The sequence below is a fragment of the Vombatus ursinus genome, unplaced genomic scaffold, assembly GCF_900497805.2.
Source record: "Vombatus ursinus unplaced genomic scaffold, bare-nosed wombat genome assembly UNPS02007284.1, whole genome shotgun sequence".
Lineage (NCBI taxonomy): Eukaryota > Metazoa > Chordata > Mammalia > Diprotodontia > Vombatidae > Vombatus > Vombatus ursinus.
Window position 1 is genome coordinate 12975506 of NW_020947062.1, and position 24658 is coordinate 13000163.

At 40.9% G+C, this 24658-nt stretch overlaps 1 protein-coding gene across 3 annotated transcripts in view; it reads left to right on the plus strand.

Annotated features, from left to right (window-relative positions):
- ASPG (asparaginase) overlaps positions 1–24658 on the plus strand; it is a 129174-nt gene that overhangs the window by 45104 nt on the left and 59412 nt on the right. For all 3 annotated transcript variants that reach the window (XM_027848957.1, XM_027848959.1, XM_027848958.1), the window contains 2 exons: positions 9413–9525; positions 23801–23983. In XM_027848957.1, coding sequence (XP_027704758.1) covers positions 9413–9525; positions 23801–23983 — 296 coding nt within the window. The remainder of the gene's footprint in view (positions 1–9412; positions 9526–23800; positions 23984–24658) is intronic.

Here is a 24658-nt window from a genome sequence, read left to right on the forward strand (position 1 = left end):
ACCCCTTCCACGTTCTGCTGTGATCGTGTTCATTGCCTTTTAGTTCGTCAAAGCATCTAGTCTCTAAAAGCCAGACTGGGGTTTCTACCTGCGCCTCCCACTTCACCAGGTTTTTCAGAGGAAAGCGCATTATAAACCTTAAAGTATTGTGGACATATGAGTCAATAAGATGATGATAATAATAGTTATTATTATTACTGTAGTCCTCATACTCTTTCAGCATTTATTGTCTTGAACTTTTTTTTAGCCCCAAGGTATGGTTTGTTTTGCATCATTTCCTTTTGGTTTGTGTATTTGTCTTATACCCTCTCTTAGCTCCATGAGGGGAAGGACCTGGTGGTACTCATCTTTGTTTTTTTTTCTTTCTGGATCTGTACTCTCCATTACCTTTCCCCCTCCCCTGCCGCCCTCTCTCTACCTATCATCATCTAGTTTTAGTGCTTCAGGATCAGGATTGGAGCAAAGTGAGACCATCTAGCGATAACAATAGAAGGTTTACTTAGTCAAGGCATGGAGAGGATATTCGGCAAGGATGTGTAGGGTTGATTCAGTTGACCAGAGCTTCTCTGCCTTCGTGCTAATGTGCTGGTCAAGCTTGAGGGAGGAGCTTTTGACTCCTGACTCACTGACTTTTGTATATAGGACACCAAGAAGTTACGTCAACAGTTTAGCTGTGTGGGCCAATTAAGTAAATATCTTTTAATGAAAAACCAGCCTAGCCTGTGTGGTTTAGATTTTGCTCCTGCAATATCCCCAATACTGCATGTTCAGTAAAGGATAGTACACTTCCAAAGATGTCAACCTGACATCTGACAGCCCCTTCCAAGCTGGGAAGGCCTTGAGTGCAGGTTCAGTGACAGACTGTTTCATCTATTCAGGCATAAGTAAACCTTAGCTAAGTGCCAAAAGTCTCATTAGTAGACGATTAGCTTCCAGTTGATAGATTTTTACAATCTTTTCTGACAATTTTTTTGTTGTTGAGTTGTTTCAGTTGTGTCCAACTCTTTGTGACCTCACTTGAGGTTTTCTTGGCAAAGATACTGGAGTGGTTTGCCGTTTCCTTTTCCAACTCATTTTACAGATGAGGAAACTGAGGCAAATAGGGTTAAGTGACTTGCCCAATGTTACATAGCTAGTAAGTTTATCTGAGGCTAGATTTGAACTCAAGAAGAGAAGTCTTCCTGACTCCAATCCCAGTATTCTCTCCACTGCACTATCTAGCTGCCCATTTTTGGCAATAATAAATTTTAAAAATTGTCTATAGGAGACTTCAGAAGTCACATACTGCAAATTCTCCATTTTGCGAATGAAGAAACTGAGGCCAGAGAATTTTAATGATTTGCTCAAGGAAACAAGGGTAGTATCAGGCAAAATTTGAAGTAAGGTCCATTGACTCAAGAGCCAGTGTTTTTTCCACTATATGGTAATTGCCGTCTATTGAGGCATGGGAGGATAAATCATAGCTTTTTAGAAGTAGAGGCAGTGGAAATAGTTTGTGTTTGGGGTCAGAGGACCTAGGTTGGAATCCCAGCTCAATACTTTGAAGATACCTTGAAGGTCCTCCCCTATCTCTACGTTTCTACATCTGTGATTTCCCTCTGTGCCAAGCTCAAGACCTTGCTTGTACTGGTCACTGGGGAATTACTTGTATATTAATTGACTGTGACTAGCTCAAGGTCATAAAGCTAGCCAAACACAAAAATTTCATCACCTGACTGCACCTGAGACCTTGAAAACCCAGATGCCTCTTGGTGCATAGATGACAAAGCTGCTGGGGATTTCCCTGGGCAGAGAGCCTAAAAGAAACCAGCACTTTTCTGTGTCACTGTATATTTTGGCTGTCCTGATGTTTGATTTCATTGATGAAGGGAACTCCAATGTGACAACTCCTCCCACCAAAACAAATTGGCCACTCATCTATAACTTGGAGTCTAAGAGATTTGCCAAGGGAACTGAGGGGTTTCCAGGATCACACAGTACATGCCAGAGGCACAATTTGAAACCGGGTTTTCTTGACTCCCAGGTTGACTGTCTATACACACTGCCCCTTTGTATAGTCAGGTAAAATAGGAAGGGAGAAAGAAGTGGCAGAAGAAGGACAGAGGGGACACATTGTCCCAGGGAGATTTCACTGTCCCATGGATACTTAACTGAGCACAGCTGTCCTTAGGGCCACTCACCTTTCTTGGTTCTTCTGCTGATGCCGAGGTACTTAAGGAACACACAGAGGGACAGTACTGCTGTGGGTTCTTAGAGAACCAGCTGATTGCTTTAGGTTGCTGAGAGCTTGATTGGATGTGAGGAGAGAGCAGGGAAGGGGAGGATTATGTTCATGGCTCAGCTTCATGGACCCATCAGTTGGAGCCCTTAGCATCATCCTTTCTATGATTGTTTCTTTGCTTTCCTGGTTTTTCTCCTGGGAATGGCATCAGAGGAGTTACGGTATTGATGTCCCTGAGATGTGTGTGTGTTTCTGTGTGTGGGGAGGCAGCCTCGTGTAGTAGAAAGACAATTTGTAATTGATCTGGGTTTGAATCTTATCATTGCTTTACTGGAGGGAATTTCCTTACTGGGAATTTCCTTATGCTGTTGAAATCCGAAGTCTGGATAGAGAAGAAGAATGTCAGATTTGAAGTAGACTAGACTTGCTTTAAACTTGCTTCAGAAGCAGTTAGGTGGTATAGTGGATAGAGAGTTGGGACTGGAGTCAGGAAGGTCCAAGTTCAAATCCAGCCACAGACATTTACTAGCTGTGTGACCCTGGGCAAGTCACTTAACTTCTATTTGCTTAATCCAGTGGAGAAGATAAATAATGGCAAACCTTTTCAGAATCTTTGCGAAGAAAACCTCATTTACAGTATCAGCATGCTATGGTTCACTGGGACACGAAGAGTTACACATGACTGAACAACAACAAAGACTTGCTAGATATGGGAGATTGGATGTCAGTTTCTCTCTCTGGACCTCATTTTCTTCATCTATAAAATGAGGAGGTTGGACTAACTAGTTACTCTCTAAATCTCTTCCAGCTCTAATATTCTGTGGTGGTTTTCTCTCCACCCCTGGAGCGGTTGTTTTGGCATGGCGGGTGTGTGTGTGTGTGTGTGTGTGCACACGCACACGCACACAAGGGGTGATGCAGAGAGCCTCTGCACTCTGGATTTCTATTCTCTTCTTTCCACTTAGGGATGCTGGTTAAGTTTCCATGATACTTTATTGTTTTTGTTGTTGCCTGAGATTTTATTAAGCACCCTATGTGCTAGGCAGGAAAGGCAGAATGATGGAGTGGATAGAGAGCTGGCCTCTGAACCAGGACCTCTTGGGTTCAAGTCTTGTTATTGGCACATATTTGCTATGTGAACCTGGCTGGACAATTTATTTAACTTGTCAATAATAGCTAGCATTTGTACAGTGCTTTATGATTTATTAAAAAGTACTTTACATATGTTATCTCATTTGGTCCTCACAATAGCTCAGGTGAGGGAGGTGCTATTATTATCTTCATTTTTCAGATAAAGAAACAGTCTGAGAGTGGAAAAATGACTTGCCTGGGGTCAACACAGCTAATAAGTGCCTGAGGCAGAATTTGAACTCATATCTTCCTGATTCCAAATAAGTCACTCTAGGCAAATTTCAGTGCTCTAGGCCAGCGATGTCAAATTCAAATAGAAATGGGAGTCACTAATCTTACATAAGGTCCCTGGGGGCTGCATATTGACTTACATAATATTAATATGTGGTTATCTAAGTCAATATGCAGCCCCCAGGGACCTTATGTAAGATAATATTAATATGTGGTTATCTATGTTTTATTGTATTTTTATTTATTTTGTTAAAATATTTCCCAATTCCACTGTAACGTGGTTGGAGCTCTTGGAGTATTGTGGAGATGGGGTTGACTAACTAGGGAGGAATCAGGAAAGCCCATGTAGTAGATGAGTGTTTGAGCTGAGATTTTAAGGAAATTGGAGATTCTCAGAAGAGGAGGTGAAGTGGACATTCTGGACTCGGGATGGCCTGTGCAAAGCCACAGAGATGGAAGCTGGAATGTCGTGTGTGAGGAGTGACAAGGCCAGTTTTTCTGGTCAGTAGAGTATGTGAGAAGGATTCATATATAATGAGGCTACAAACAGAAGGTCGAGGGACTTTACACGTCTGACAGAAGAGTTTGTATTTGATTCTAGAGGTCCTGGGGAGCCATTGAAGTTTTGTTAGCAGAGGAGCAACATGGTCAGACCTGTGCTTAAAAAAATCGCCTTGGTACCTGGTGGCTCAGTGGACAGAGCTCTGGCCTCACCGGCACAGTGCCTGGCATATCAGAGGCCCCATAAAAATGCCTATTCCCTTCCCAAAGCGGCTAATTCTACTTTCAGGCAGCTGGAATTTGTAAGGACGCTCTCTTTGCATTGAGTTGAAATCTGCCTCTCAGCAACATTTCCGTCTTGTTCCTAATTCTTTGACACTTGAAGACAGCAGTCGTGTCTGCTCCAAGTCTTCTCTTTGTCAGGCTCAATGGCCTTAGTTGTTTTGGATGGATACTTTTGAGTCCCCTCATCATCCTGGTTGTTGTCCTCTGGACACAGTTCAGCTGCTCAGTGTTTCTGCCTCCCTAGCGTGATACGATGGAAAGAATCCTCTCCTTGAAATCTGGCTTCCAATCCTGGCTCGACCAGCAGTTACCTGTATGACTTTGGGGAAATCACAACCTCTCTACACCTCAATTTCTTTAACTACAAAATGTAAAGGTTTGATTATGAGGCCCCTAATGTCCCTTCTAGCTCCAAATCTTTGATCTTATGATGCTAGAGGCAGCTAGGTACACAATGGATAGAACATTGGGTTTGGAATCAGGAAGACCCGAGTTCAAATCCAGCCTCCAGTTACTAGCTTTGTGACCCTGGACAAGTCACTTAACCTCTGCCTGCCTCAGTTATCTAAACTATAAAATAGGGGTAATAACAGCACTTACCTCCTAGGGTTGTTGTGAGGATCAAATGAAATAAGTATTTGTAAATTGCCTGGCACATAGTAGATGCTTAATAAACGTTCACTTCCTTCCTTCTCCCAAATATAACCTCTAGAACTAAACATGGTATTCCAGATGCGGTCTGATCAGAGTAATGAAATCATCACTTCGTTGGCCTAAACACTATGCTTCTGTGAGTGGGGCCTTAGACTCTTCTTGGGCTGTTAAATTATTGACTCACTCCCCCTAAAAGGCCTGGATCCTTTTCACTTGAATGTCAGTGAAATTCCCCCAAACCTGTAGTTGGGACATTGAGTTCAGGTTAGAATAGAGATCTCTGAACTCCCTACTAGCTCTGATCATCTGTTATTTGGTGATAATGCTGGATCATTTGATAGGGGTCTGATTATTAGAAGACTTTGAAAGATACCTTTAACGTGGGTCATTGTTTTTTCTATTATACTGGAGAAACAGAAGAGAGAAGGAAGAGCAACCTAGCAGTCAGAGTCGGCAGGGAGTGGAGGTGTGAGAAAAATTATGGCTCTGTTCAAGGTTGAGCATACAGTAGGCACTTAATAAAATGGAATTGAATCTCTAAATTTTCAGATATATGACTGCTCTGTGAAGTAGTGAATTTCCCATCACTGAAATTACTGAAGCAAAGAGATTTTATTCAGAACACTTGCAATGGGAGGAGACCTCTGAGGACTCTTATAAGATTTTTCTGATTCTCTGAGATAGATGTAATCAGCAGAGGGATGCCCTGGGTGCTGCCTGAGTCTGACATTCCTCTTGTCTTTCCCTGGGGATTGAAGGACCTTGGGTGAGAAGTTCTGATTGAGTCACTGTTTATCTATCAGTCCATTTAATTAAAAGCCAGGGGCTGGTTTGTAGGCAGGAATTAAGGTCTGTGTGTAAATATTTTCCCCTTGGAGCCATAACTCTTGGAAAACTGGAAGGCAATGGCACATCGACCCTCATCTGCTGCCTTATCTGGTCTCCCAGCTGAGACAGAATTCCCTTGTTCGAATGATCCTGGCCCCTCCATTGTATGGGGACTGATTGATGGGAGGACAGTGGGGGCAGTGAGGAGTGCTGTTACTATTCACAGGCCCTGTACCCAGGCCTCCATGCCTATCTCCCAAATCGCTCATTCCTACTTCCCTTGACCTTGAAATTACAATAAATACATTTTCCTTAGTTTATTAAAAAATATAAATGTCTCATATTTTAACAATGGAGCATGGAACTACCTTCCATAATATTGTGCTGAGAGGCAGCTTGGTCTAGTAGGAAAAACATGGGATTGAGAATCCAGAGACTAAGGCTGGAATCTCTCACTAAGTTGCCTGTAACATTGAGCAAATCAGCTCACCTCACTAAGCCTGTTTTCCTATCTGTGTGATGAGAGAATTGGCCTACATGGTAAAGTCCCTTCTAGCTTTGACATTCTATGTTCTGTGTTCTAAGGTTCTGATATTTTATATTCTATGATTTTTGAAGGCCCTTTCCCTCTGCTAATCTTTTTGTGTATGTATATATGTGTGCATGTGTGTGTGTCTGTGTGTGTGTTTGTTTTTGGTGAGGTAGTTGGGGTTAGGTGACTTGCCCACGGTCACACAGCTAGTAAGTGTCAAAGTGTCTCAGGCCGGATTTAAACTCAGGTCCTCCTTACTCTAGGGCTGGTGCTCCATCCATTGTGCCACCTGGCTGCCCCTTCAGTGTGTCTCTTAGCAGTAAGCACAGGGTCCTTCACATCTGTTCAATGTCTAAATGAATCAATGAATTTGGTCTTCCCTGATTATTTGCTCCATCTGAAAGAGGAAAGAATTGAAAAGGGAAGTGACTTGCCTAAGGTCTCATGGAGATGTGGGGCCAGAAACAGCAGTCAGTTCAGGAATTTTGATCTCTTAGTACAGAGCCCTGTTGTATGGCACCACCTCTGCGCTCATATTCTGAGCACATTTTGGGTTAGTAAAGGAGGAAAGGAGTTGTCATAAGTCTCTTCTAAATCATTTAACTAATTTAATGAATAATTAATAACTAAATCATTAATAAATAATTTCTATAGGATTTTCAGAGTTACAAAGTACTTTCTTTTCAATAACCCTGTGAAGTAGGTAGTTCAAGTGTTATTACTGGGCATTGGGAGACTCGGCATATAAGAGCTGAATTTGGAGTCAAGAAGACCCTAGTTTTAATCTCAACCCAGACACTTTGGCTGTGTTACCCTGGGCAAGTTTCTTAACCTCTCTCAGCTTTAGTTTCCTCATCTGTAAAATGGGGATGATAATAATACTAGTACCAACCTCTCAGGCTTATTGTGAGGATCAGATAAGATGGTATTTGCAAAATACTTTGAAACACTGAAGAGTTCTATGTAAGTGCTTGCTATTACTATGGTCTTCAATTTACAGAGGGAGAAACTATAGTACAAAGCGGGGAAGTGGCTTCGCCATAGTCATCACTAGAAAGTGTTGGAATCAAGATTTGTACTCAGAGCTTCTGACCCTGAGTTTAGTGTTCTTATTCCCTAAAGGCTGTTTTGGGCTCTGTGTAGAATACAGAACTGTAAGACATAGCCCTTCCCCTGAAGGAGCTCCCTGACCAATTCAATGGTGCTTTTAGAGGGAGAAAGGTCATCTTAGAGGTCATCTGGTGAAACCCAAGAAGTGGTCACTCTGCTTCCACTTGACTTGTTTCTCTCACAAGGTTTATCTGAATATTAAATTCATTCCATATATGAGAGGTTGAAGTGTTTTCTTCAGCTTGGAAGGGTGGCTGGAAGGTCAAATTCTAACACATTGAATTTCATTTGTTATCTTTGTTTTTGTTCAGTCGTTTCAGTCATGTCTGAATTTTTGTAATCCAATTTGAGGTTTTCTCAGCAAGGATACTTGAGTGGTTTGCCATTTTCCAGCTCATTTTTCAGATGAGGAAACTGAGGCAAACAGGATTAAGTGATTTGCCCAGGGTCACACAACTAGTAAGTGTCTGAGGCCAGATTTGAACTCGTAAGATGACTCCAGGCCCAGTGCTCTATCCACTGGGCCACTTAACTGTCCTTGTCTTACCTTTATTTAAACAAAAGTAATCAGAACATAGAATATCAGATGAGACAGAATTTAGAATACATAATTTAAAATGCTAGAGATGGAAGGGCATTAGCAATCATTTAGTCTAATCCTTTCATTTTATAGATGAGGAAAATGAGACCTAGAGAGGGGCAGGACATTGGGATCCATCGCTGTGGGTAGCAACTCTGGAAGTGGCAGATAGAAGGAAAAGGAAGTGATCAGATGATGTTTAAAAAAATCCCAAATATCACTTCAGACCCTTCTACATACACCCCCATTTTCTTTTTTTTATATTCTTTTTTTTCTTTTTCTACTTTTTTATTTTTTTAAATTAATTTATTTTGGTTCATCTTAATATTCTTTATTTATTTATTTGTTTTTAGTTTTCAACATTCACTTCTATAAGATTTTGAGTTCTAAATTTTCTCCCCCTCCTTCCACTCTCCCCTCCCCAAGATAGCATGCAATCAGATATGGGCTCTACATGTACAATCATATTAAACATATTTCCACATTAGTCCTGTTGTAAAGAAGAATTAGAACCAAAGGGAAAAACCACAAGAAAGAACAAACAAAAAATAAAAAAGAAAGAAAAAATAGTATGCTTTGATCTGCTTTCAGACTCCATAATTCTTTCTCTGGATATGGATAGCATTTTCCATCATGAGTCTTTTGGAATTGTCTTAGATCATTGCATTGCTGATAGTTAAGTCTATCCAAGTTCTCATCGCACAATGTTGCTGTTGCTGTGTACAATGGTTCACCCCCCATTTTCACAATCTTGCTCTTCTGTGATTTCTTTGGCCCTTCAGACCTGCCCTCTCTGTTCACTATAATCTGATGTCATCTGCATAAGTGTGTTTGGGGGAGGGTGAAAGTGAAGGGTGGCTGAAGACTGTCCTGTCTCCCTGTTTTGTTAAACAAATGCAGTCCAGTAGGGATGTACTTTGCTGAACACCAATTGAATGTGTTTAGCCTTGCTGTGCTCTGCTGTGGGTGGGGTGGGGTAGGGGACCAGACTTGGAGAAGAGCTAGGTGATATGTGACCTTGAGGAACTCACACTACCCTGGAGGAGACAGGACATATGCACAGTTTTTGCAAATGACAAGTACAGGAACCGTGCAGTCAAGCGTCTAAGGGCTGCAGGAATCCAGAGAATAGAGAAATGGGCATGGGCAGGGACAGTGGGAAAGATTTGAATGAGGTAGAATGGATGCAGAGCCTGGAAGAATAAGAAGGATTTGAATGAAGGGAGCAGCAGTAAGGGAATAGCAGACCTTAAGCCCCTCCAACACAGGACAGAAACAGGCATTTGGTGATAGCTTCTCCTGTTGAAGTCTTCAGTAGCCTTCTTTCTGTGCCCAACAGTCAACCGTGAACTCATTCTGAAGGCAAGTATGAACAAACAACTTGTGGTGCACAGCAGCACGGAGAGAAATGTTGGCGTCCTGCGGCTCTATCCTGGGATTACTGCGGCCATGGTAGGCACAGGCACTGGGGCTTGGGATGGTGCCTGAATTTCTGAGATGATCAAGTCAAACCTCATCGAAAATGTATGTTATTATGCCTTCTTTTAAGCAAGAACAATAATCATAGAACATAGGATGTCAAGAGGAAGCTGGGAGTGGTGGATTGAGAGTTCAAATCTCACCTCAGCCAATCTCACACTGGCTCTGAGACCCTGGGCAAGTTATGTAACCTCTCAGTGTCCCAGAGCTCTCTCTTTCTCTCTCTCTCTCTTTTTTTTTTTTACTTTTTTGGTTAGGCAATGGGGTTAAGTGACTTGCCCAGGGTCACACAGCTAGTAAGTGTCAAGTGTTTGGTCTGAGACCGGATTTGAACTCAGGTCCTCCTGAATCCAGGGCCGGTGCTCTATCCACTGAGCCAACAAGCTGCCCCTCCAGAGCTCTCTTAACATTATAACTTGTAGAACAATTACCATCTACATTGGTGTTGGACATTTCTTCACTAGGAGCTCTCTACCTTGATGAAATCAGAGTTTTGGTTTAAAAAAATGTCAGTTGGAAGAGACTTCAGAATCATGGTCTGCCCTTATTGAGTCTCTACTTTACAGCCCATGTGATCTTGGGCCAGTCATGTAACTTGTCTTGGCCTCAGTTTATAAAAATGAGGGGGCTGGACTTGATGACTTCTAAGGTACTTTCCAGAACATTTATGATCCTGTGAACTATGCTGACCCTCCTCCAACCCACACTTAAAATAGATACTGCTGCTTCCCTGAAAAGATACAGAGCATCTGATCTGAACTCCCTTCTCCATCATCCTCCATGCCTCAAAACTTAGCAGTCTCATTCTCCATCTTCTCCTGTCCTTTGGCCATAGAAGTGGTATCCCTCCTCCTCACTTAGGCTGATCTCACTGTGTTCTTCCCTGCTCTTTTCCTTGCCAATCTCAGTCAGTCCTATGACTTCAGCTGCTCGCTCTGGACCAATGCTGCCTCGTCTTTGTTATTCTCTATGCTTGGAATGTCCTCAATCCCTGTTTGCCCATTGAATCTCATTCTTTGTAGACTGATTCAAATGCTGTCTCTTTTGGGAAACCTTCCCTGATTCCCCTGATTGGTAATTTACTTCCTCAGTCCTCACATAGCACTTTGTTTCATAATTCTCTCTTGCATTTATTATAGTATATTGTATGTTATAGTAATCTGTGGTTGTATCTTATCTTTATTCTAGACTGTAAGCGCCCCGAGGGCATGGACCATGTCTTTTAAAAATATTAAATGAATGAAAAAGTATTATGTGCCAAGTACTGGGGATACAAATAGGAAAAGTGAAACACTCTCTACTCTCAAGGAATTCACCCTCTAATTGGGAGAGACAACACATTTTTTAAAAATTCGGTTGCAAGGCAGATGGATGTAGACCGGATACTTAGACCTGGACGACCTTAGGAAGAAGTAGATCATCAAGTGGCAAGGCCTCGTGATTCTCCATCTCCTCTGAAGCAGTAGAATTGTTGTCTCTCATCTCCTCTAGGCTGTCAAAAAGCCTGGGTGAAAGGGAAGGGTAGTGGGTGAAGGGCAACCTTGTACCTAGTCATCTTGGATGGGTTTTGGGAGACCTGGCCCATGGAGTGGGGTGAGAGGAGAAGGCAGTGGGGAAGGGTGCCCCTAGTGGTGATTTTTTTTTTAAACAGTGCCTTCATTTCCAAATATATCCCTTCCTATCACTTACCCAGCAAGCTATCCTGTGTAACAAAGAATAAGAAGGAAAAGGCTGGGGGGAAGAGAGGCAAAATATCCTTCAGCAAAACTAACCAACATATCCATCAGATCTGACAGTATATACCGTATTGTACTCCAATAATCACCAGCCTCTACAAAGAAGGGAGGGAGGTTCATTTTCTCAACTCCTCTCTAAGGCCAAATTTGCAGCCGCTTCCCAGATCAGATGACTAATAAATAAGTATAGAATGAATGAACAGGTCATAGAATTTTAGAACTGGAAGGGACCTTAGAACCAATGTAATCCAGCTTCCTCATGTGACAGAAGGGGAAATTGAGACCGAGATGGGGGAGTGACTTGGTTACATTGTGACTTAGAGACTGAGCTGGGAGTCATAGTCATAACATGTTAGGTTCCATCCCCTCATTTTGCAGATGAGTCCTAAAAAGGGAAAGAGACTTTCCCATGGTCACAGAGTGAGTTGGTGTTAGAGTCAGGGTTAGAATTTATACATTTTAAGCTAATTAATTTGTAGTCTTATTGGCTTTCAATAACACCTGGAAAACATTTTAAAAATTCAGGTTGGGTTGAGACAAGGAAAAGTGATTATTTTTTTTTACTTTACCAAAGAATTCACCATTTGGTTTATTCAGTAGAATGTCTCCCTGGCGCATTTAAAATAAAGCAAAATTACAAAAATTTGATTTATGCAAAACTTTTAGGGAGTTAAGTAAAGCTTGATAAATATGTATTGCAAAACCTTCCTGAAATCAAATGATCTGTGAGTCCTAACAATGGCTCATACTTAGTCTGAAATAACAATAATTCCAGACTAACAGAAAGATTTGAAGTCCTAGGAGCAGGGAATTGGTTATTTCTATCCTTTTGGGCCTTGGTGCAGAATTTCAATATCTACTTTGAAGGTTAATTAGGTTGTCCTCTTCACTAACTAAAGCACATTCCTGTAAGTGATGACGTGTTGCAAAGTGACCTTACCTTGGCTTAGATTTATATAAAAGGCAGAGGAACAGTGGAAAGGCTTTGGAGTCAGAGGATTTATTAATTGTGTGGCCTTAGGCAAGTCACTTAACATCTCTGGGACTCAGTTTCCCTAGCTGTAAAATGAGAGGTTTGGACTAGAGGACCTCTAAGACCCTCCCACCTCTAGCCTGTGAGTTACTTATTGCTAAATATCTTCAATTAAAGGGTGTGTGACCACTTGTCAGGAGCCCTACAGAGAAGGTTCTTCTTTGGCCAGAGAGTTGGACTAGATATCCTGCAAGATTATTTCTCGCATCAGTATTTTGAGATTCCATGATTCTATCTCTTTGATCCTTAAAATCACACACTTGTTTGCCAGGTGAACTAAATCTTCTAATATAAGCGGACACATCTGACTTCAAATGTATCACTGATACTTGTTGAAATGGAATTCGTGATGGGAATGTGACTGGGGAAGGCTGCACCTCATTCAAAAGGAACAGAATAGATAAAGGGATTAGTACAGTAACATTGTATGCAGTGACTGTATCAAGTAATCACACTGAAATCATGAATACATTGAAGTATTGTGTGGGGAAATACAGGGACCAGAGGCAGAAAGCATTTGGGTGAAGATCAGTGGAGTAAGAAATGGTTTAACTTCCCTGGGCCTCTTTCCTCGATTGTAAAATGAGGGGGATGGAATAGATAGCCTCTGAAGAGCTGTCTTATCTCTACAACTACGATGCCAGTTATATGGCCTGGCCTGGCAGTGTGATACTGTAGTTAGAGAGGACCGAAATCATCTGGATATTTGCTAGCTCTCTCTGTCTCTCTCTGTCTCTCTCTCTGTCTCTCTCTCTCTCTCCCTCCTTCCTTTTCTCCCAAAAGCAAAGCAGCTAGAAATTTCTTGCTTTGCCTCAACTATAATTTCATCTTTCAGAAAGTAGAGAGGGACTATTCCCTTGAACCTGATTCTCACCAACAAGGAAGAGCTAGAGTTTGAGGCAGAAATGATGAAAACTTTGTGGGGGCGGGACATATTGATTCCATATGATAGTTTGCGATAAAGAAGGAAATGAAAGCTGGGCATAGGCTGACACGTACCATAGATGTTGGAAGAATAGATTTCAAAGAGTTCAGAGACAGACGAGAAGGAAAAATCTCTCATCTTCCTGGAGAAGGTATTAAAGACAACAGACTGACTCTTGAGATTTATTCATTTGTGCAGAAATATTACCAGAAGGAACTTTAAAAATGTTGCCAATAATTATGCAGCGTTGGGCAAGAAGCTGAAAACCAAAAGAGCACAGGTTATGTTTTCTTAACTGTTGCCCACCAAAGACAAGGGCTGGAGAAAAGAAATATTAATTAGGGAAGTGAACAGCTGGCTTAGAATGTGATATCTGGTAATGGGATTTGGATTTCTGGACCATAGCATAAAATATATGGATGACAGATTCCTGGACAGAGATGGCGGAAACCTAGCAAAGATTAGTAAGAATGTATTTGTCAGATGATTTGCAAATCTAATTAGAAGGGCTTTTAAACTAAAAGGGTTGGGGGAGGGAGAGAAAACTACCTATGTATATCCCCCACATTACATACCAAAGAGAGTAGGTACAATAAAAACAAAAGAATAGTAATTGAGACACCCAGAAGTTCACAGGAGACAAAATCCAAGAAAGGAACCAGGAAGAAAACTCATGGTCTCAAATACAACGCACAAAGTTTAGGCAAGAAGCAAGAACTAAAGGTCCTAATGCAAAGAGGCAAATGTGACTTCATAGGTAAATCACTGGGACTTGTCAACAAGGAATAGCTAAATTCAGTAATGATAAATGTCAAGTCTTGCATTTTGGTACCAAAAAAAATCTATTTCAGAAGTACATTATGAGGGAGAAATAGTTATAGGATAGTTTTTGTGAAAAGGATCTAACGAGTTTAGGGGGCTATTAGCTCAATATGAGTCAGCAATATGATATGGAAGCCATAAAAGCTAATACAACCTTGGGCTGCATTAAGAGAGGAATAACTACTACTTCTTTTTTTTTTTTTTTTTTTTTTTGGTTAGGCATTGGGGTTAAGTGACTTGCCCAGGGTCACACAACTAGTAAGTGTTATGTGTCTGAGGCTGGATTTGAACTCAGATCCTCCTGACTCCAAGGCCAGAGCTCTATCCAGTGCGCCACCTAGCTGCCCCTGAGACATAACTTCTAGGAATATGGAGATGATAATCCCACTGTACTCTGCTCTTGTGAGACCCCATCTGGAATATTGTATTCAGGTCTGGTCATTGCAGTTTATGAAAGACATTGATAAACTGGATAGTATCCAGAAGAGTGAACCAGAGATTTAACATTCATATTATGAGGATCAATGGAAGGAACCAAGGAGGTTTAGCTTAGAGAAGAGAAGCTTCAAGATGGGTGGACATGGTATTTGTGAATATTTTTTTTTAAATAATTTTTCTGATGAATAATAATCTATTTTTTCTCTCCTTCCCACCATAGCAAAAGAAAAGAAAAATACATGTAACAGACATACACAGTCAAGCAAAATAAATTCTTGCGTTGGCTGTGTCCAAAACACATATGTCTCAGTCTTCACCCTGAGTTCATGTTTCTGTTAGGAGAGCTTGCATGTCAGCATGTTTCGTTACTGATCTTCTGGAATCTTGGTTGTTGATTGTGTTGACCTGAGTTCTTGAGTCTTTCACAGTTGTTTGTCTTTAAAATACTTTTACCATATAAATTGTTCATCTGATTCTATTCACTTCACTCTGAATCAATTTATCCAAGTCTTCCTGGGTTTCTCTGAAATATTCCTTTCTTCATCTTTTTTTTTTAACATTTATTTTTAAAAAATTTTGAGTTCCAAATTCTCTCTCCCTCTAGCCTATCCTTCACCCATTGGGAGTACATGTAGCACAATACCTATTATACTTGTGAAGTCATGGAAACATATTTCCGTATTAACCAAAACCACAACAAAAGACCCAAAACACACAAGAAAAATAAGGTGAAAAAAAATGCTTCAATCTATTCAGAATTCATCAGTTGTCTGTCTGGAGGTGGATAGCATTTTTCATCATGAATCCTTTGGAATTTTTGTGGATCATTGTATTGATTAAGTAGTAAAGATTAAGTAGTTAAGTCTTTCACAGTTGATTATTCTTACAAATATTAACTGTTATTACATATTCTTGCTCTGTTCACTTCACTCTTCATCACTTCATCCAAATCTTCCCAGGCTTCTCTGAAACCATCCCTTTATTTCTTGTAGCATGAAAGTACTCCATTACATTCAAATAGCTATATTTTGTTCTCCAATTCAGTCGCCAATAGGTAGCTACCCTCTCAGTTTCCACTTTGTGGCTGCTGCAAAAAGAGCTGCTATAAGTATTTTTGTAAATAGAGGAATTTTTCCCCTCCTTCTTGCCTATTTGGGGTATAATCCTAGTAGTGGTATCTCTGGATTAGTGTGCTCAAATATTTGAAGGACTGTCATGTGGAGAAGGTATTAGACCTGTTCTGTTTGACCCCAGGACCAGGACCAGGCAGAAGTCACAAATTTAGGCTCGAAGTAAGAAATAATGTCTGAACAATTAGAGCTGTCTCAAAGTGGAATGACTTGCCTTGGGACATGGTGGGTTCCTTCTTTTTGGAGGTCTGGATGACAACTTGGCAGATATATGATAGCTCGAATTCCTTTCGTATATGAGTTGGCCTAGATGGCCTCTGAATTCCTTTGCAGCTCTTAATGTCTATGTGCGAATAGATAGAAGTTCACATACTAAAAATCTTTAAATGAAGTCAGCCCAGCAGGGATAGATAGGAATCTCCATTGAAGAGGAAAAAAGTGAATTGTTTAGAGACTGATGCCAATTTCCAGAGAAGTCATTGACCAACTTAGGTTTTTTAAGCCTTCTGTCTTTGCATCAATTATTTCAACCACTCCTCCCCCAACCCTGTCTTGTGACAAAGAAAAAACAATTTGGCAAAAACATTCATTACACTGACCAGACCTGATAACACACACAACATTTTATTTTAGTCATGCCCCATCTTTCTGCTTTGTGAGAGATGTGTTTTGCTAGTTCTTCTTCAAGTCCTTCATTGCTTTTTCCAGACCAAGTTATATTTTTAAAGGACATATTAAGAAGATGGAAGCAAGGACAGGTAAGAGAGGATGAATATCAAGGTTTATATGAGAGTAATAGGGTCAAATACAGGAAGGCTCAGAATGAGATGAGGTTGACAATGAATGCTAAAGACAAAAGGAAAAGAGCATGTATGGGGGGTATTTTGAAAGTTCTGAGAAAAAGTATATGATTAAAAAAATTAGGGGTTCATTGCTCACGGTGGGTGGTACAATGATAATAAATGGATAACAGGGAAGAAGGCAGAACTCAACACTCATTTTGCTCATTTTCTCAATTTAAAAAAAAGACCTATTTCTCAGTTTAGATTTATATAAAAGGCAAGAAAGGTTGTGCAGTACAGAAGAAAGACTGATTTCATTGGTATAGGGAGCTCTCAGTAGGATGCTTCCTCTGCCAATGAAGACTGGCACCTTCTCTGCAGTATAGAGTCATAGAGAGCTGCCAGATACACTGAGAAGTTAAGTCACTTGCCAGATCACACAACCAATATGTGAGAGAAGCAGGACTTGAACCCAGTTCTTTTTCTTTTCTAGGGAGAATTTTGTTTGGATCATAAAAGAACAAAAAAAAAAGGCTATTAGTGAATTGAAACCCAAGATAAATAAGGAGATGAAAGAGAATAAATTCCAATGACAAGGCTGAGTGAGCTAAGTCCCAGGGTGCTGAAAGAACTGGCATATGTAATTGCTGGGCAGTTGACAGTGATCTTCAAAAGACTATGTAGAAAGGAGTAGGTGTCACAGGAATGAGGAAGTATATGTGAGATAATTTCCCCAAAAGAAAGAGAGAGAATTGAATAAGTTAATTATACTGAGTATGCTTGGTTTCAAGTCTTAGTAAAATTCTAGAACTATTTTTAAAGTAATAGTTAGTGACTATCTCAGAAAATAAGCTATGAGTACAAAGACCAGCATGGTTTTATGAAGAACATGGCAGACTGACCTCACATGCTTTTATTGTCACAGTTCTCAGACTGGCAGATCAGGACAGTGCTGTAGATACAGTTTAACTGAGTTTAGCTAATGAAGCATTTGACAGAGTTGCATGCTGACCCTGCATGCAACATAAGATGTGGGCTCCATAATGCCACATACAGTTGGGTGGTTTTAGAGCTGCTCAATTGACTAGACTGGAAGAATTGTCATCAGTGTTTCATTATCATCTCGAGGAAAGGCCTCCAGTGAGGCTCCCTTGGGATCTGTGCTTGGCCTTGTGCTGCTGTTTAATCATTTTATTAGTGACTTGGAGAAAGCCATAGCTGGTATGCCTGTCAAATATGTAGATGACATAAAGCTGGGAGGGAGCGCTAACACTGGGTGATAGTCAGGATCCAAAAAGAACTGGAAAGGCGAGAGTGTTGGGCTCAATCTAATGAAATGAAAATCAGCCAGGTTAAATATGAGGTCTGCCATGTTGCTTCAAAAATTCAACTTCACTAGGACAATATAAGTGTGCTACACCTATGTGGGAAAAGCTGGGTTTTTTTTTAGTAGATTACAAGCTCATTGTGGCCCAAAAGTATTGGACATTAGGCCCATTAATAGAGATAAGGTATTCATATAGTTTGCTGGGTTCTCCTCTGGTTCAGCCTACAGAGTACCATGTGTGGTTCTGGGTGCCATTCTTTTTTTTTTTTTAAATATCTTTTATTATTAATTTATTTTTAGTTTTCAACAATCACTTCCATATGCTTTTGAGTTTTAAATTTTTCTCCCCCTCCCTCCCCAAGAGTCATGTTGTAAGGAAGAATTAGAACCAATAGGAGGAACCACAAGAAAGAGGAAACAAAACAAAATAGAAGAGAAAAAGCAAATAGTGTGCTTTGACCTGCATTCAGACTCCATAGTTATTTCTCTGGATGTGGATAGCATTTTCCATCATGAGACTTTTGGAGATGTCTTAGATCTTTGCATTGCTGAGAAGAGCTAAGTCTATCAAAGTTAGTCATCGTACAACGTTGCTGTTACTATGTACAATGTTTTCGTGGTTCTACTCACTTCACTCAGCATCAGTCCATACAAGTCTTTCCAGGTTTTTCTGAAGTCTGCTTGCTCATCATTTCTTATAGCACAATAGTATTCCATTACATTCATACACCACAACTTGATCAGCCATTCCCCAACTGATGGGCATCCCCTCAATTTCCAATTCATTGTCACCACAGAAAGAGCTGCTATAAATATTTTTGTACATGTGGGTCCTTTTCCCATCTGTATGATCTCTTTGGGATACAGCCCTAGTAGTGCTATTGCTAGGTCAAAGGCTATGCACATTTTTATAACCCTTTGGGCATAGTTCCAAATTACTCTCCATAATGGTTGGATCATTTCACAACTCCACTAACAATGCATTAGTGTTCCAATTTTCCCACATCTTCTCCAACATTTAACATTTTCCTGTTTCGTCATGTTGGCCTATCTGATAGGTGTGATGTGGTACCTCAGAGTTGTTTTGATTTGCATTTCTCTAATCAATAGTGATTTAGAGCATTTGTCATATGACTATAGGTGGCTTTAATTTCTTTATCTGAAAATTGCCTGTTCATCTCCTTTGACAATTTGTCAATTGGGGAATGACTTGTATTATAAATTTGACTTAGTTCTCTATATATTTTAGAAATGAGGCCCTTATCAGAGATACTGGTTGCAAAAATTCTTTCTCAATTTTCTGCTGTTTCTTCCTTTTTTTGGTTAGGTAATGGGGTTAAGTGACTTGCCCAGGGTCACACAGCTAGTAAGCATCAAGTGTCTGAGGTCAGATTTGAACTCAGGTCCTCCTGACTCCAGGGCCAGGGCTGTATCCACTGCACTACCTAGGTGCCATTCTTTAGGACAATGATGAGCAGGAGCTTGTCCAGAGGAAGGTAGCTAGTATGGAGAAGGGGCTAGGAGCATTCAGATCTATCCAATTCAACATGCAATTAGTGAAGATTTGTGGCAGAAGCCGGGGATGTTTACTTTGGGGGAACATGAAAGCTGTCTTCAAGTTAATGAAGGACTGTCATGGAGAAGAGGGATTAAATTTGTTCTTTTTGGTCCCAAAAGATCTGAATTAGGGGCAATAGGGAGGGGTGAATAGTTGTAGAAAGGTGGATTTAAGCTTAATGTAAGGAAAAAGCTCCTACTAATTAGAGCTGTTCAAAAGTAGAATTGGCTGCCTTAGGATGCAGTGGATTTCCCCTCACCTAGGATTGAAGACCTCTATTGAGGAAGGCTGTACTGTCACTTGCTGGGATTCATGTAAGGGAAATCTTGGTCAGGTACATATTGGACTAGAGGTCTTCAGAGATCCCTTTGCAACTTGTTCTGTGAAACTCAGAAGTCTACCCCTCCCCCTACAAGAGTCATTCCTAAAATGGTTTGAGCAAAGAGAGCAGCTTTATGATAATCAGTTTGTGATGACCCAGGTGTGCAAGACTTATTTGGGAAGTCTGTGTTGATTAAAAACAAACAAACAAATAGACCTGTCTCAGTAATAAATCAGAGTTGTGTATGAGAATTCTTTTGAGGTAAGTCAAAGCAAATGGGAAGATAGTGAGGGGGGGTAGATCAAAAATAAACTCTCCTTGTCCACAAACCAGAACTCTTTGGGGCACAGGAGAGAGGGAGCCCAAGTATTATTATTTCCATTTTACAGATGAAGAAACTGAGTCTCAGAGCAATTAAGTGATTGCCCAGGGTCATACAGCTAATGAAGATTGTACTGAACTGGGAATCCAGCTCATACCTCTCCTGATTCCAATTCTGGTGTCCTCATTATGTCACATTGTCCTTCATGGAGCAGGAAGTGTCATAGGCTGTATGTGACTGTACAATATGGAATGTCAGAGCTGAGTGGGCTCTTTAGATCACCAACCACAGAATTCCAGGACAGGAAAGTATCCTAGATCAGGGTTTCTTAGCCCAGGGTTGTGAATTTGATTTTAAAAATGATTGGATCACTGTATTTAAGTATATTTGGTTTCCTTTGCAATCCTATATATTTTATTTTATTATGCATTTAAAAACATAATTCAGAGAAAAGGTCCATAGGCTTCATTAGAGTGCCAAAAGGGTCCAGGACATTTAAGTAAAGAATTTGTGGACTAGAATAATCACAGAACACAGAATAATTGAGGTAGGAGGGGCCTAGTAGGTCATCAAGGTCAACCGCTTGATTTTGCACAGTCTAGGAAAAAAAAAAAACATCATTCGGGTAGCTTCCCATCAACGAAATCCTATTTCTCAGGTGAAAAATAAAAATCTACTTATGCTTCCTTAATTAAATAAATTGCACCCTGGAATGTGATGCTTCCTAGGATTTGAATCGGCTAAGGGATTAAAAGGACTGTTTATTGGGGCTGGCAGCTCTGGCCACCCAGGCGAGAGGCTTGGGTTCTCCAGGGGCCAACCTAGGGAACTCACACCGTTCTGCTGATGAATATTTCTGTGTTCCTACGTGTGGATTTATGGCTCATAAAAATATGTGCTGTCAGACTGAACCCTGCAGAGCTTATCTGAGGTCGTTCAGCAGTAGCGGGCCTGTCCCCCTCCAGGTTATTTTAATCACTGGGTTTTGCTGGGGGAGTTGAGGGCTCCTGTTCTCAAAGGAGATATCAGTTTATAAATATGTCACCCTGGGAGCTGATGAGTTTAACAAACAGGGACACAAGGGTGAATGATCATAGATGTAGAACTGGGAGGGTCCTTCGAGGTCACTGGGTCCACGTCCTGCAGTTTAGAGCTGTGGAATCAAAGACCCAGAAAGGAACAGTGACTCATTCAATGTCACACAGGTAGTAAAATCAGTGGCAGAACTGTGGTCAAAACCCAGGTCCTCTAACTTCCAATCCGATGCCTGCTGTTCTGCTGAGCTCTCTCCTTCATGGTCTGTCTTGGCCTAAAGAGCCGAGGAACTTGTGTATTCTATGAGGAGGCAGCATAGAATGTTGGACAAAACAGTCAGCCTCAGGAGATATGTGTTTGTGGACTAACTCTCATGCTTACTGGCTATGTGACTCTGGGTAAGTAACTTCCTGTGTCTCTGCATCAGTTTCTTATTTACAAAATTGTGTCAATCAGTGAGCACAATAATACCAAACCTGTCTTCCAGGGCTATTATGAGGAGAGCACTTTGTGAGATTTCAAAATGCTTTGATGATGCGAGTTTGTTTTTTTTTTAATAAAGTAATGAAGCTTGTAACTCTATATACCACCACGGATCCATGAACTCCTTGATGCAGGCAGTCCCATTGCCAGGAGAAACCACAGGTCAATAGCAGTAAAGTGCTTCCATTTCTGGGTCGGAGCCAAGGCTGGAAGAGGTTCTGAGGATACCCTAATTGGGGCCTAATGGACAGAGTGTGTTGGACTTGGGAGTTAGGAAGATCCCTGTCTTTACCAGATAATAACCCTGGGCAAGTCACCAAAGCTCAGCCTCCCTTCTTCATCTATAAAATGAGAAGATTGTACTCTCGGCTCTTAGCACACCTGACTGACTCTGAGGTGTCCCTCTTTACTACTCCTACTCCACTCGGCTTCTCATCATAGTACTAGTTAATTAGCAGTAATAATTATTATCATTAGTAGTAGTAGTAGTTTTTAAATACTTCAAGGCTTTGTAGTTTCCTGAATGTGTGCCCTTCTTCCTTGAGTTTGGGTCACAGCCACTCTATCATCTTCACCTTCAGTAAAGTCTCTGCCCCTTCTCTCCATACATTCTCCCATGCCAGTCCTTCTCTGGATAGCCACCTTTCCGGTATTGAGCTTCCTTGCCCAAGCTAGAATGGTCCTTAAATGATAGGCATTGGACTAGAACTCAAAACCTGCCTGGCTGGGCTTGGCAGGACTTGCCCAAGTTTGTGCTTCATTGACATAGCCCACTGGAGAGCCCAGGGTCCCCTCCATGCCATATGTGCCGGAGGACAACTTTAGTGGAGAATTAATGATCATATCCTCATGAATATGCGATTGCCTCAATGAGGGTACTTCTTCCAGCTGGACCTGTTTGACCACCATGCATGACCTTTTCCTTTTTCACCAGGGGGTTAACTCAAAACATATGGGGTCTTTCCCTAGTTCTCTCTCTCTCTCTCTCTCTTTCTTTTTCTTTCTGTCTCCCTTTGAGGCAATCGGGGGTTAACTGACTTACCCAGGGTCACACAGCTAGTAAGTGTCTGAGGCTGGATTCTGGACTCCAGGATTGGTGCTGTATCTGCTGCGCCACTTAGCTGTCTCTCCCTAGTTCTCTTGACATCTTGTGGATGCCAGAGGAGCCCAAGGCTACCTGTTACTCATCCTACTCTCCATACACGACTAGCTCATCTTTTAAAAAGTAATAATACTGCATTAATATTGAAAGGCAGTGTGCTGTAGTGGATAGAGAGCTGGCCTCTGAGTTAGGAATTCCTGGGTTCAAGTCCTGCTTCTGACATATCCTGGCTGGGTGACCCTGGGCAACTCGCCTAACTTCTCAGGGCACCAGGTAATTTAGGACTAAATTGTAGAGAAGATTGGCCTGCATAGGTAAAGGCAGTTTCTCACTGGGAACTCCTTGTACTGATGAATACATATACACACATATACATATAGTATATTGATGAAATCTCACATCTGGTCTCATACATACACATATGTACATGTATTTCTATATATACTTGCACATAATATATATACATATGTGTAGACATGCACATATCTGTAAATATAGACCAGATTGTGAGTTCTTCAGTACAAGGAGTTTCCAGCAACTATATATGTGTATATATTTATATATATTATATATATTTGTATATATATAATGTATGTGTATATGTATGTTATATTAAAGATGCCTCAAAAGTACTATGTACATGTGTATATCTTATTTCATTGATATCTTTTGTTTTTATATCATCTTATTTTCTGAATGTATCCATCCCACTTCCCCTACCTAGTGAGCCATCTCTTGTAAGCATGATTAAAAGAGAGAGAGAAAAAAAATTTAGCAAAACAAAACAACACATTAACTATGCCTGATAGTGTATGCAGTAATCGATACCTGTCGTCTCCTACTGCAACAAAGAAAAAGCGAGGAAATTTTCTCAACTCTTCTTCAGGCTCTAGCTTGGTCATTATAATTATGTGTGTAGCTTTTTAAAGCAAATTTTATTTTATATCTATTCTCTCACTGATCCTTACAGTGCCATGAAGGAAGCAGGACAGGTATTGTTATTGTTATTAACCCTTATCGTCATCATCTTCATTCCCATTTAATGGAGGAGGAAATTGAGGCCCAGGGAGGGCAAATGGGTTGTTCCAGATTATACAGCACTTTGGTAACCAGGGTGAAGATAGAAACTGGTCTCCTGGCCCATAACCTGGGCTCCTTTACATTAGATCACACTGTTAATTTTATCCTTTTCTCTTTTGGTATTATTGGTCATGCTGGTCTCTCTCCTCTTAGGTGAAGGCCTTCCTACAGCCCCCCATGAAGGGGGTGGTGATGGAGACTTTTGGCTCAGGCAATGGACCAACCAACCCTGATCTGCTTTGGGAGCTGAAGAAGGCCACAGAGAGTGGAATGGTCATTGTCAACTGTACCCACTGCTTACAGGGTTCTGTGACCTCAGAATATGCAACTGGCATGGTGAGGGCAGGTTAGGTTGGGGGTAGAGCCAAGACTGGTTGTATGTGATCTTCTGCCCTATGAGTCTGAAGTTGAATTATGCTCAGGAAAGGATCTATTGATATACTTGTGGAATGCCAGAATGGGAAGGTCTCTTGGAACATAGAACATTAGAACATTTTTTTTTTTTGGCTAGGCAATGGGGTTAAGTGCCCCAGGGTCACACAGCTAGTGAGTGTTATGTGTCTGAGGTTGGATTTGAACTCAGGTCTTCCTGACTCCAGGGCCAGTTCTCTATTCACTGCGCTGCTTAGCTGCCCCCATTAGAATATTTTTTAAAGTGAAAGGTGTAAGGGGCAGCTAGGTGGCGCAGTGGATAGAGCACCGGCCCTGAAGTCAGGAGGACCTGAATTAAAATCTGGCCTCAGACCAAACACTTGATATTTACTAGCTGTGTGACCCTGGGCAAGTCACTTAACCCCAATTGCCTAAAAATTAAAAAAAAATTTAAAAAAAAGTGAAAGGTAAGTTTATCACTGTATAAAGAGGAGAATAGGGCAATGAGGCAATCTGGAACTCTTCTATTCATGTGCTATGTTGGTAACAACGGCTTGAATGTTAACATTGAAGATATTTACAGAGCTAAACTTTATATATATATATATATATATATATATATATATATATATATATATA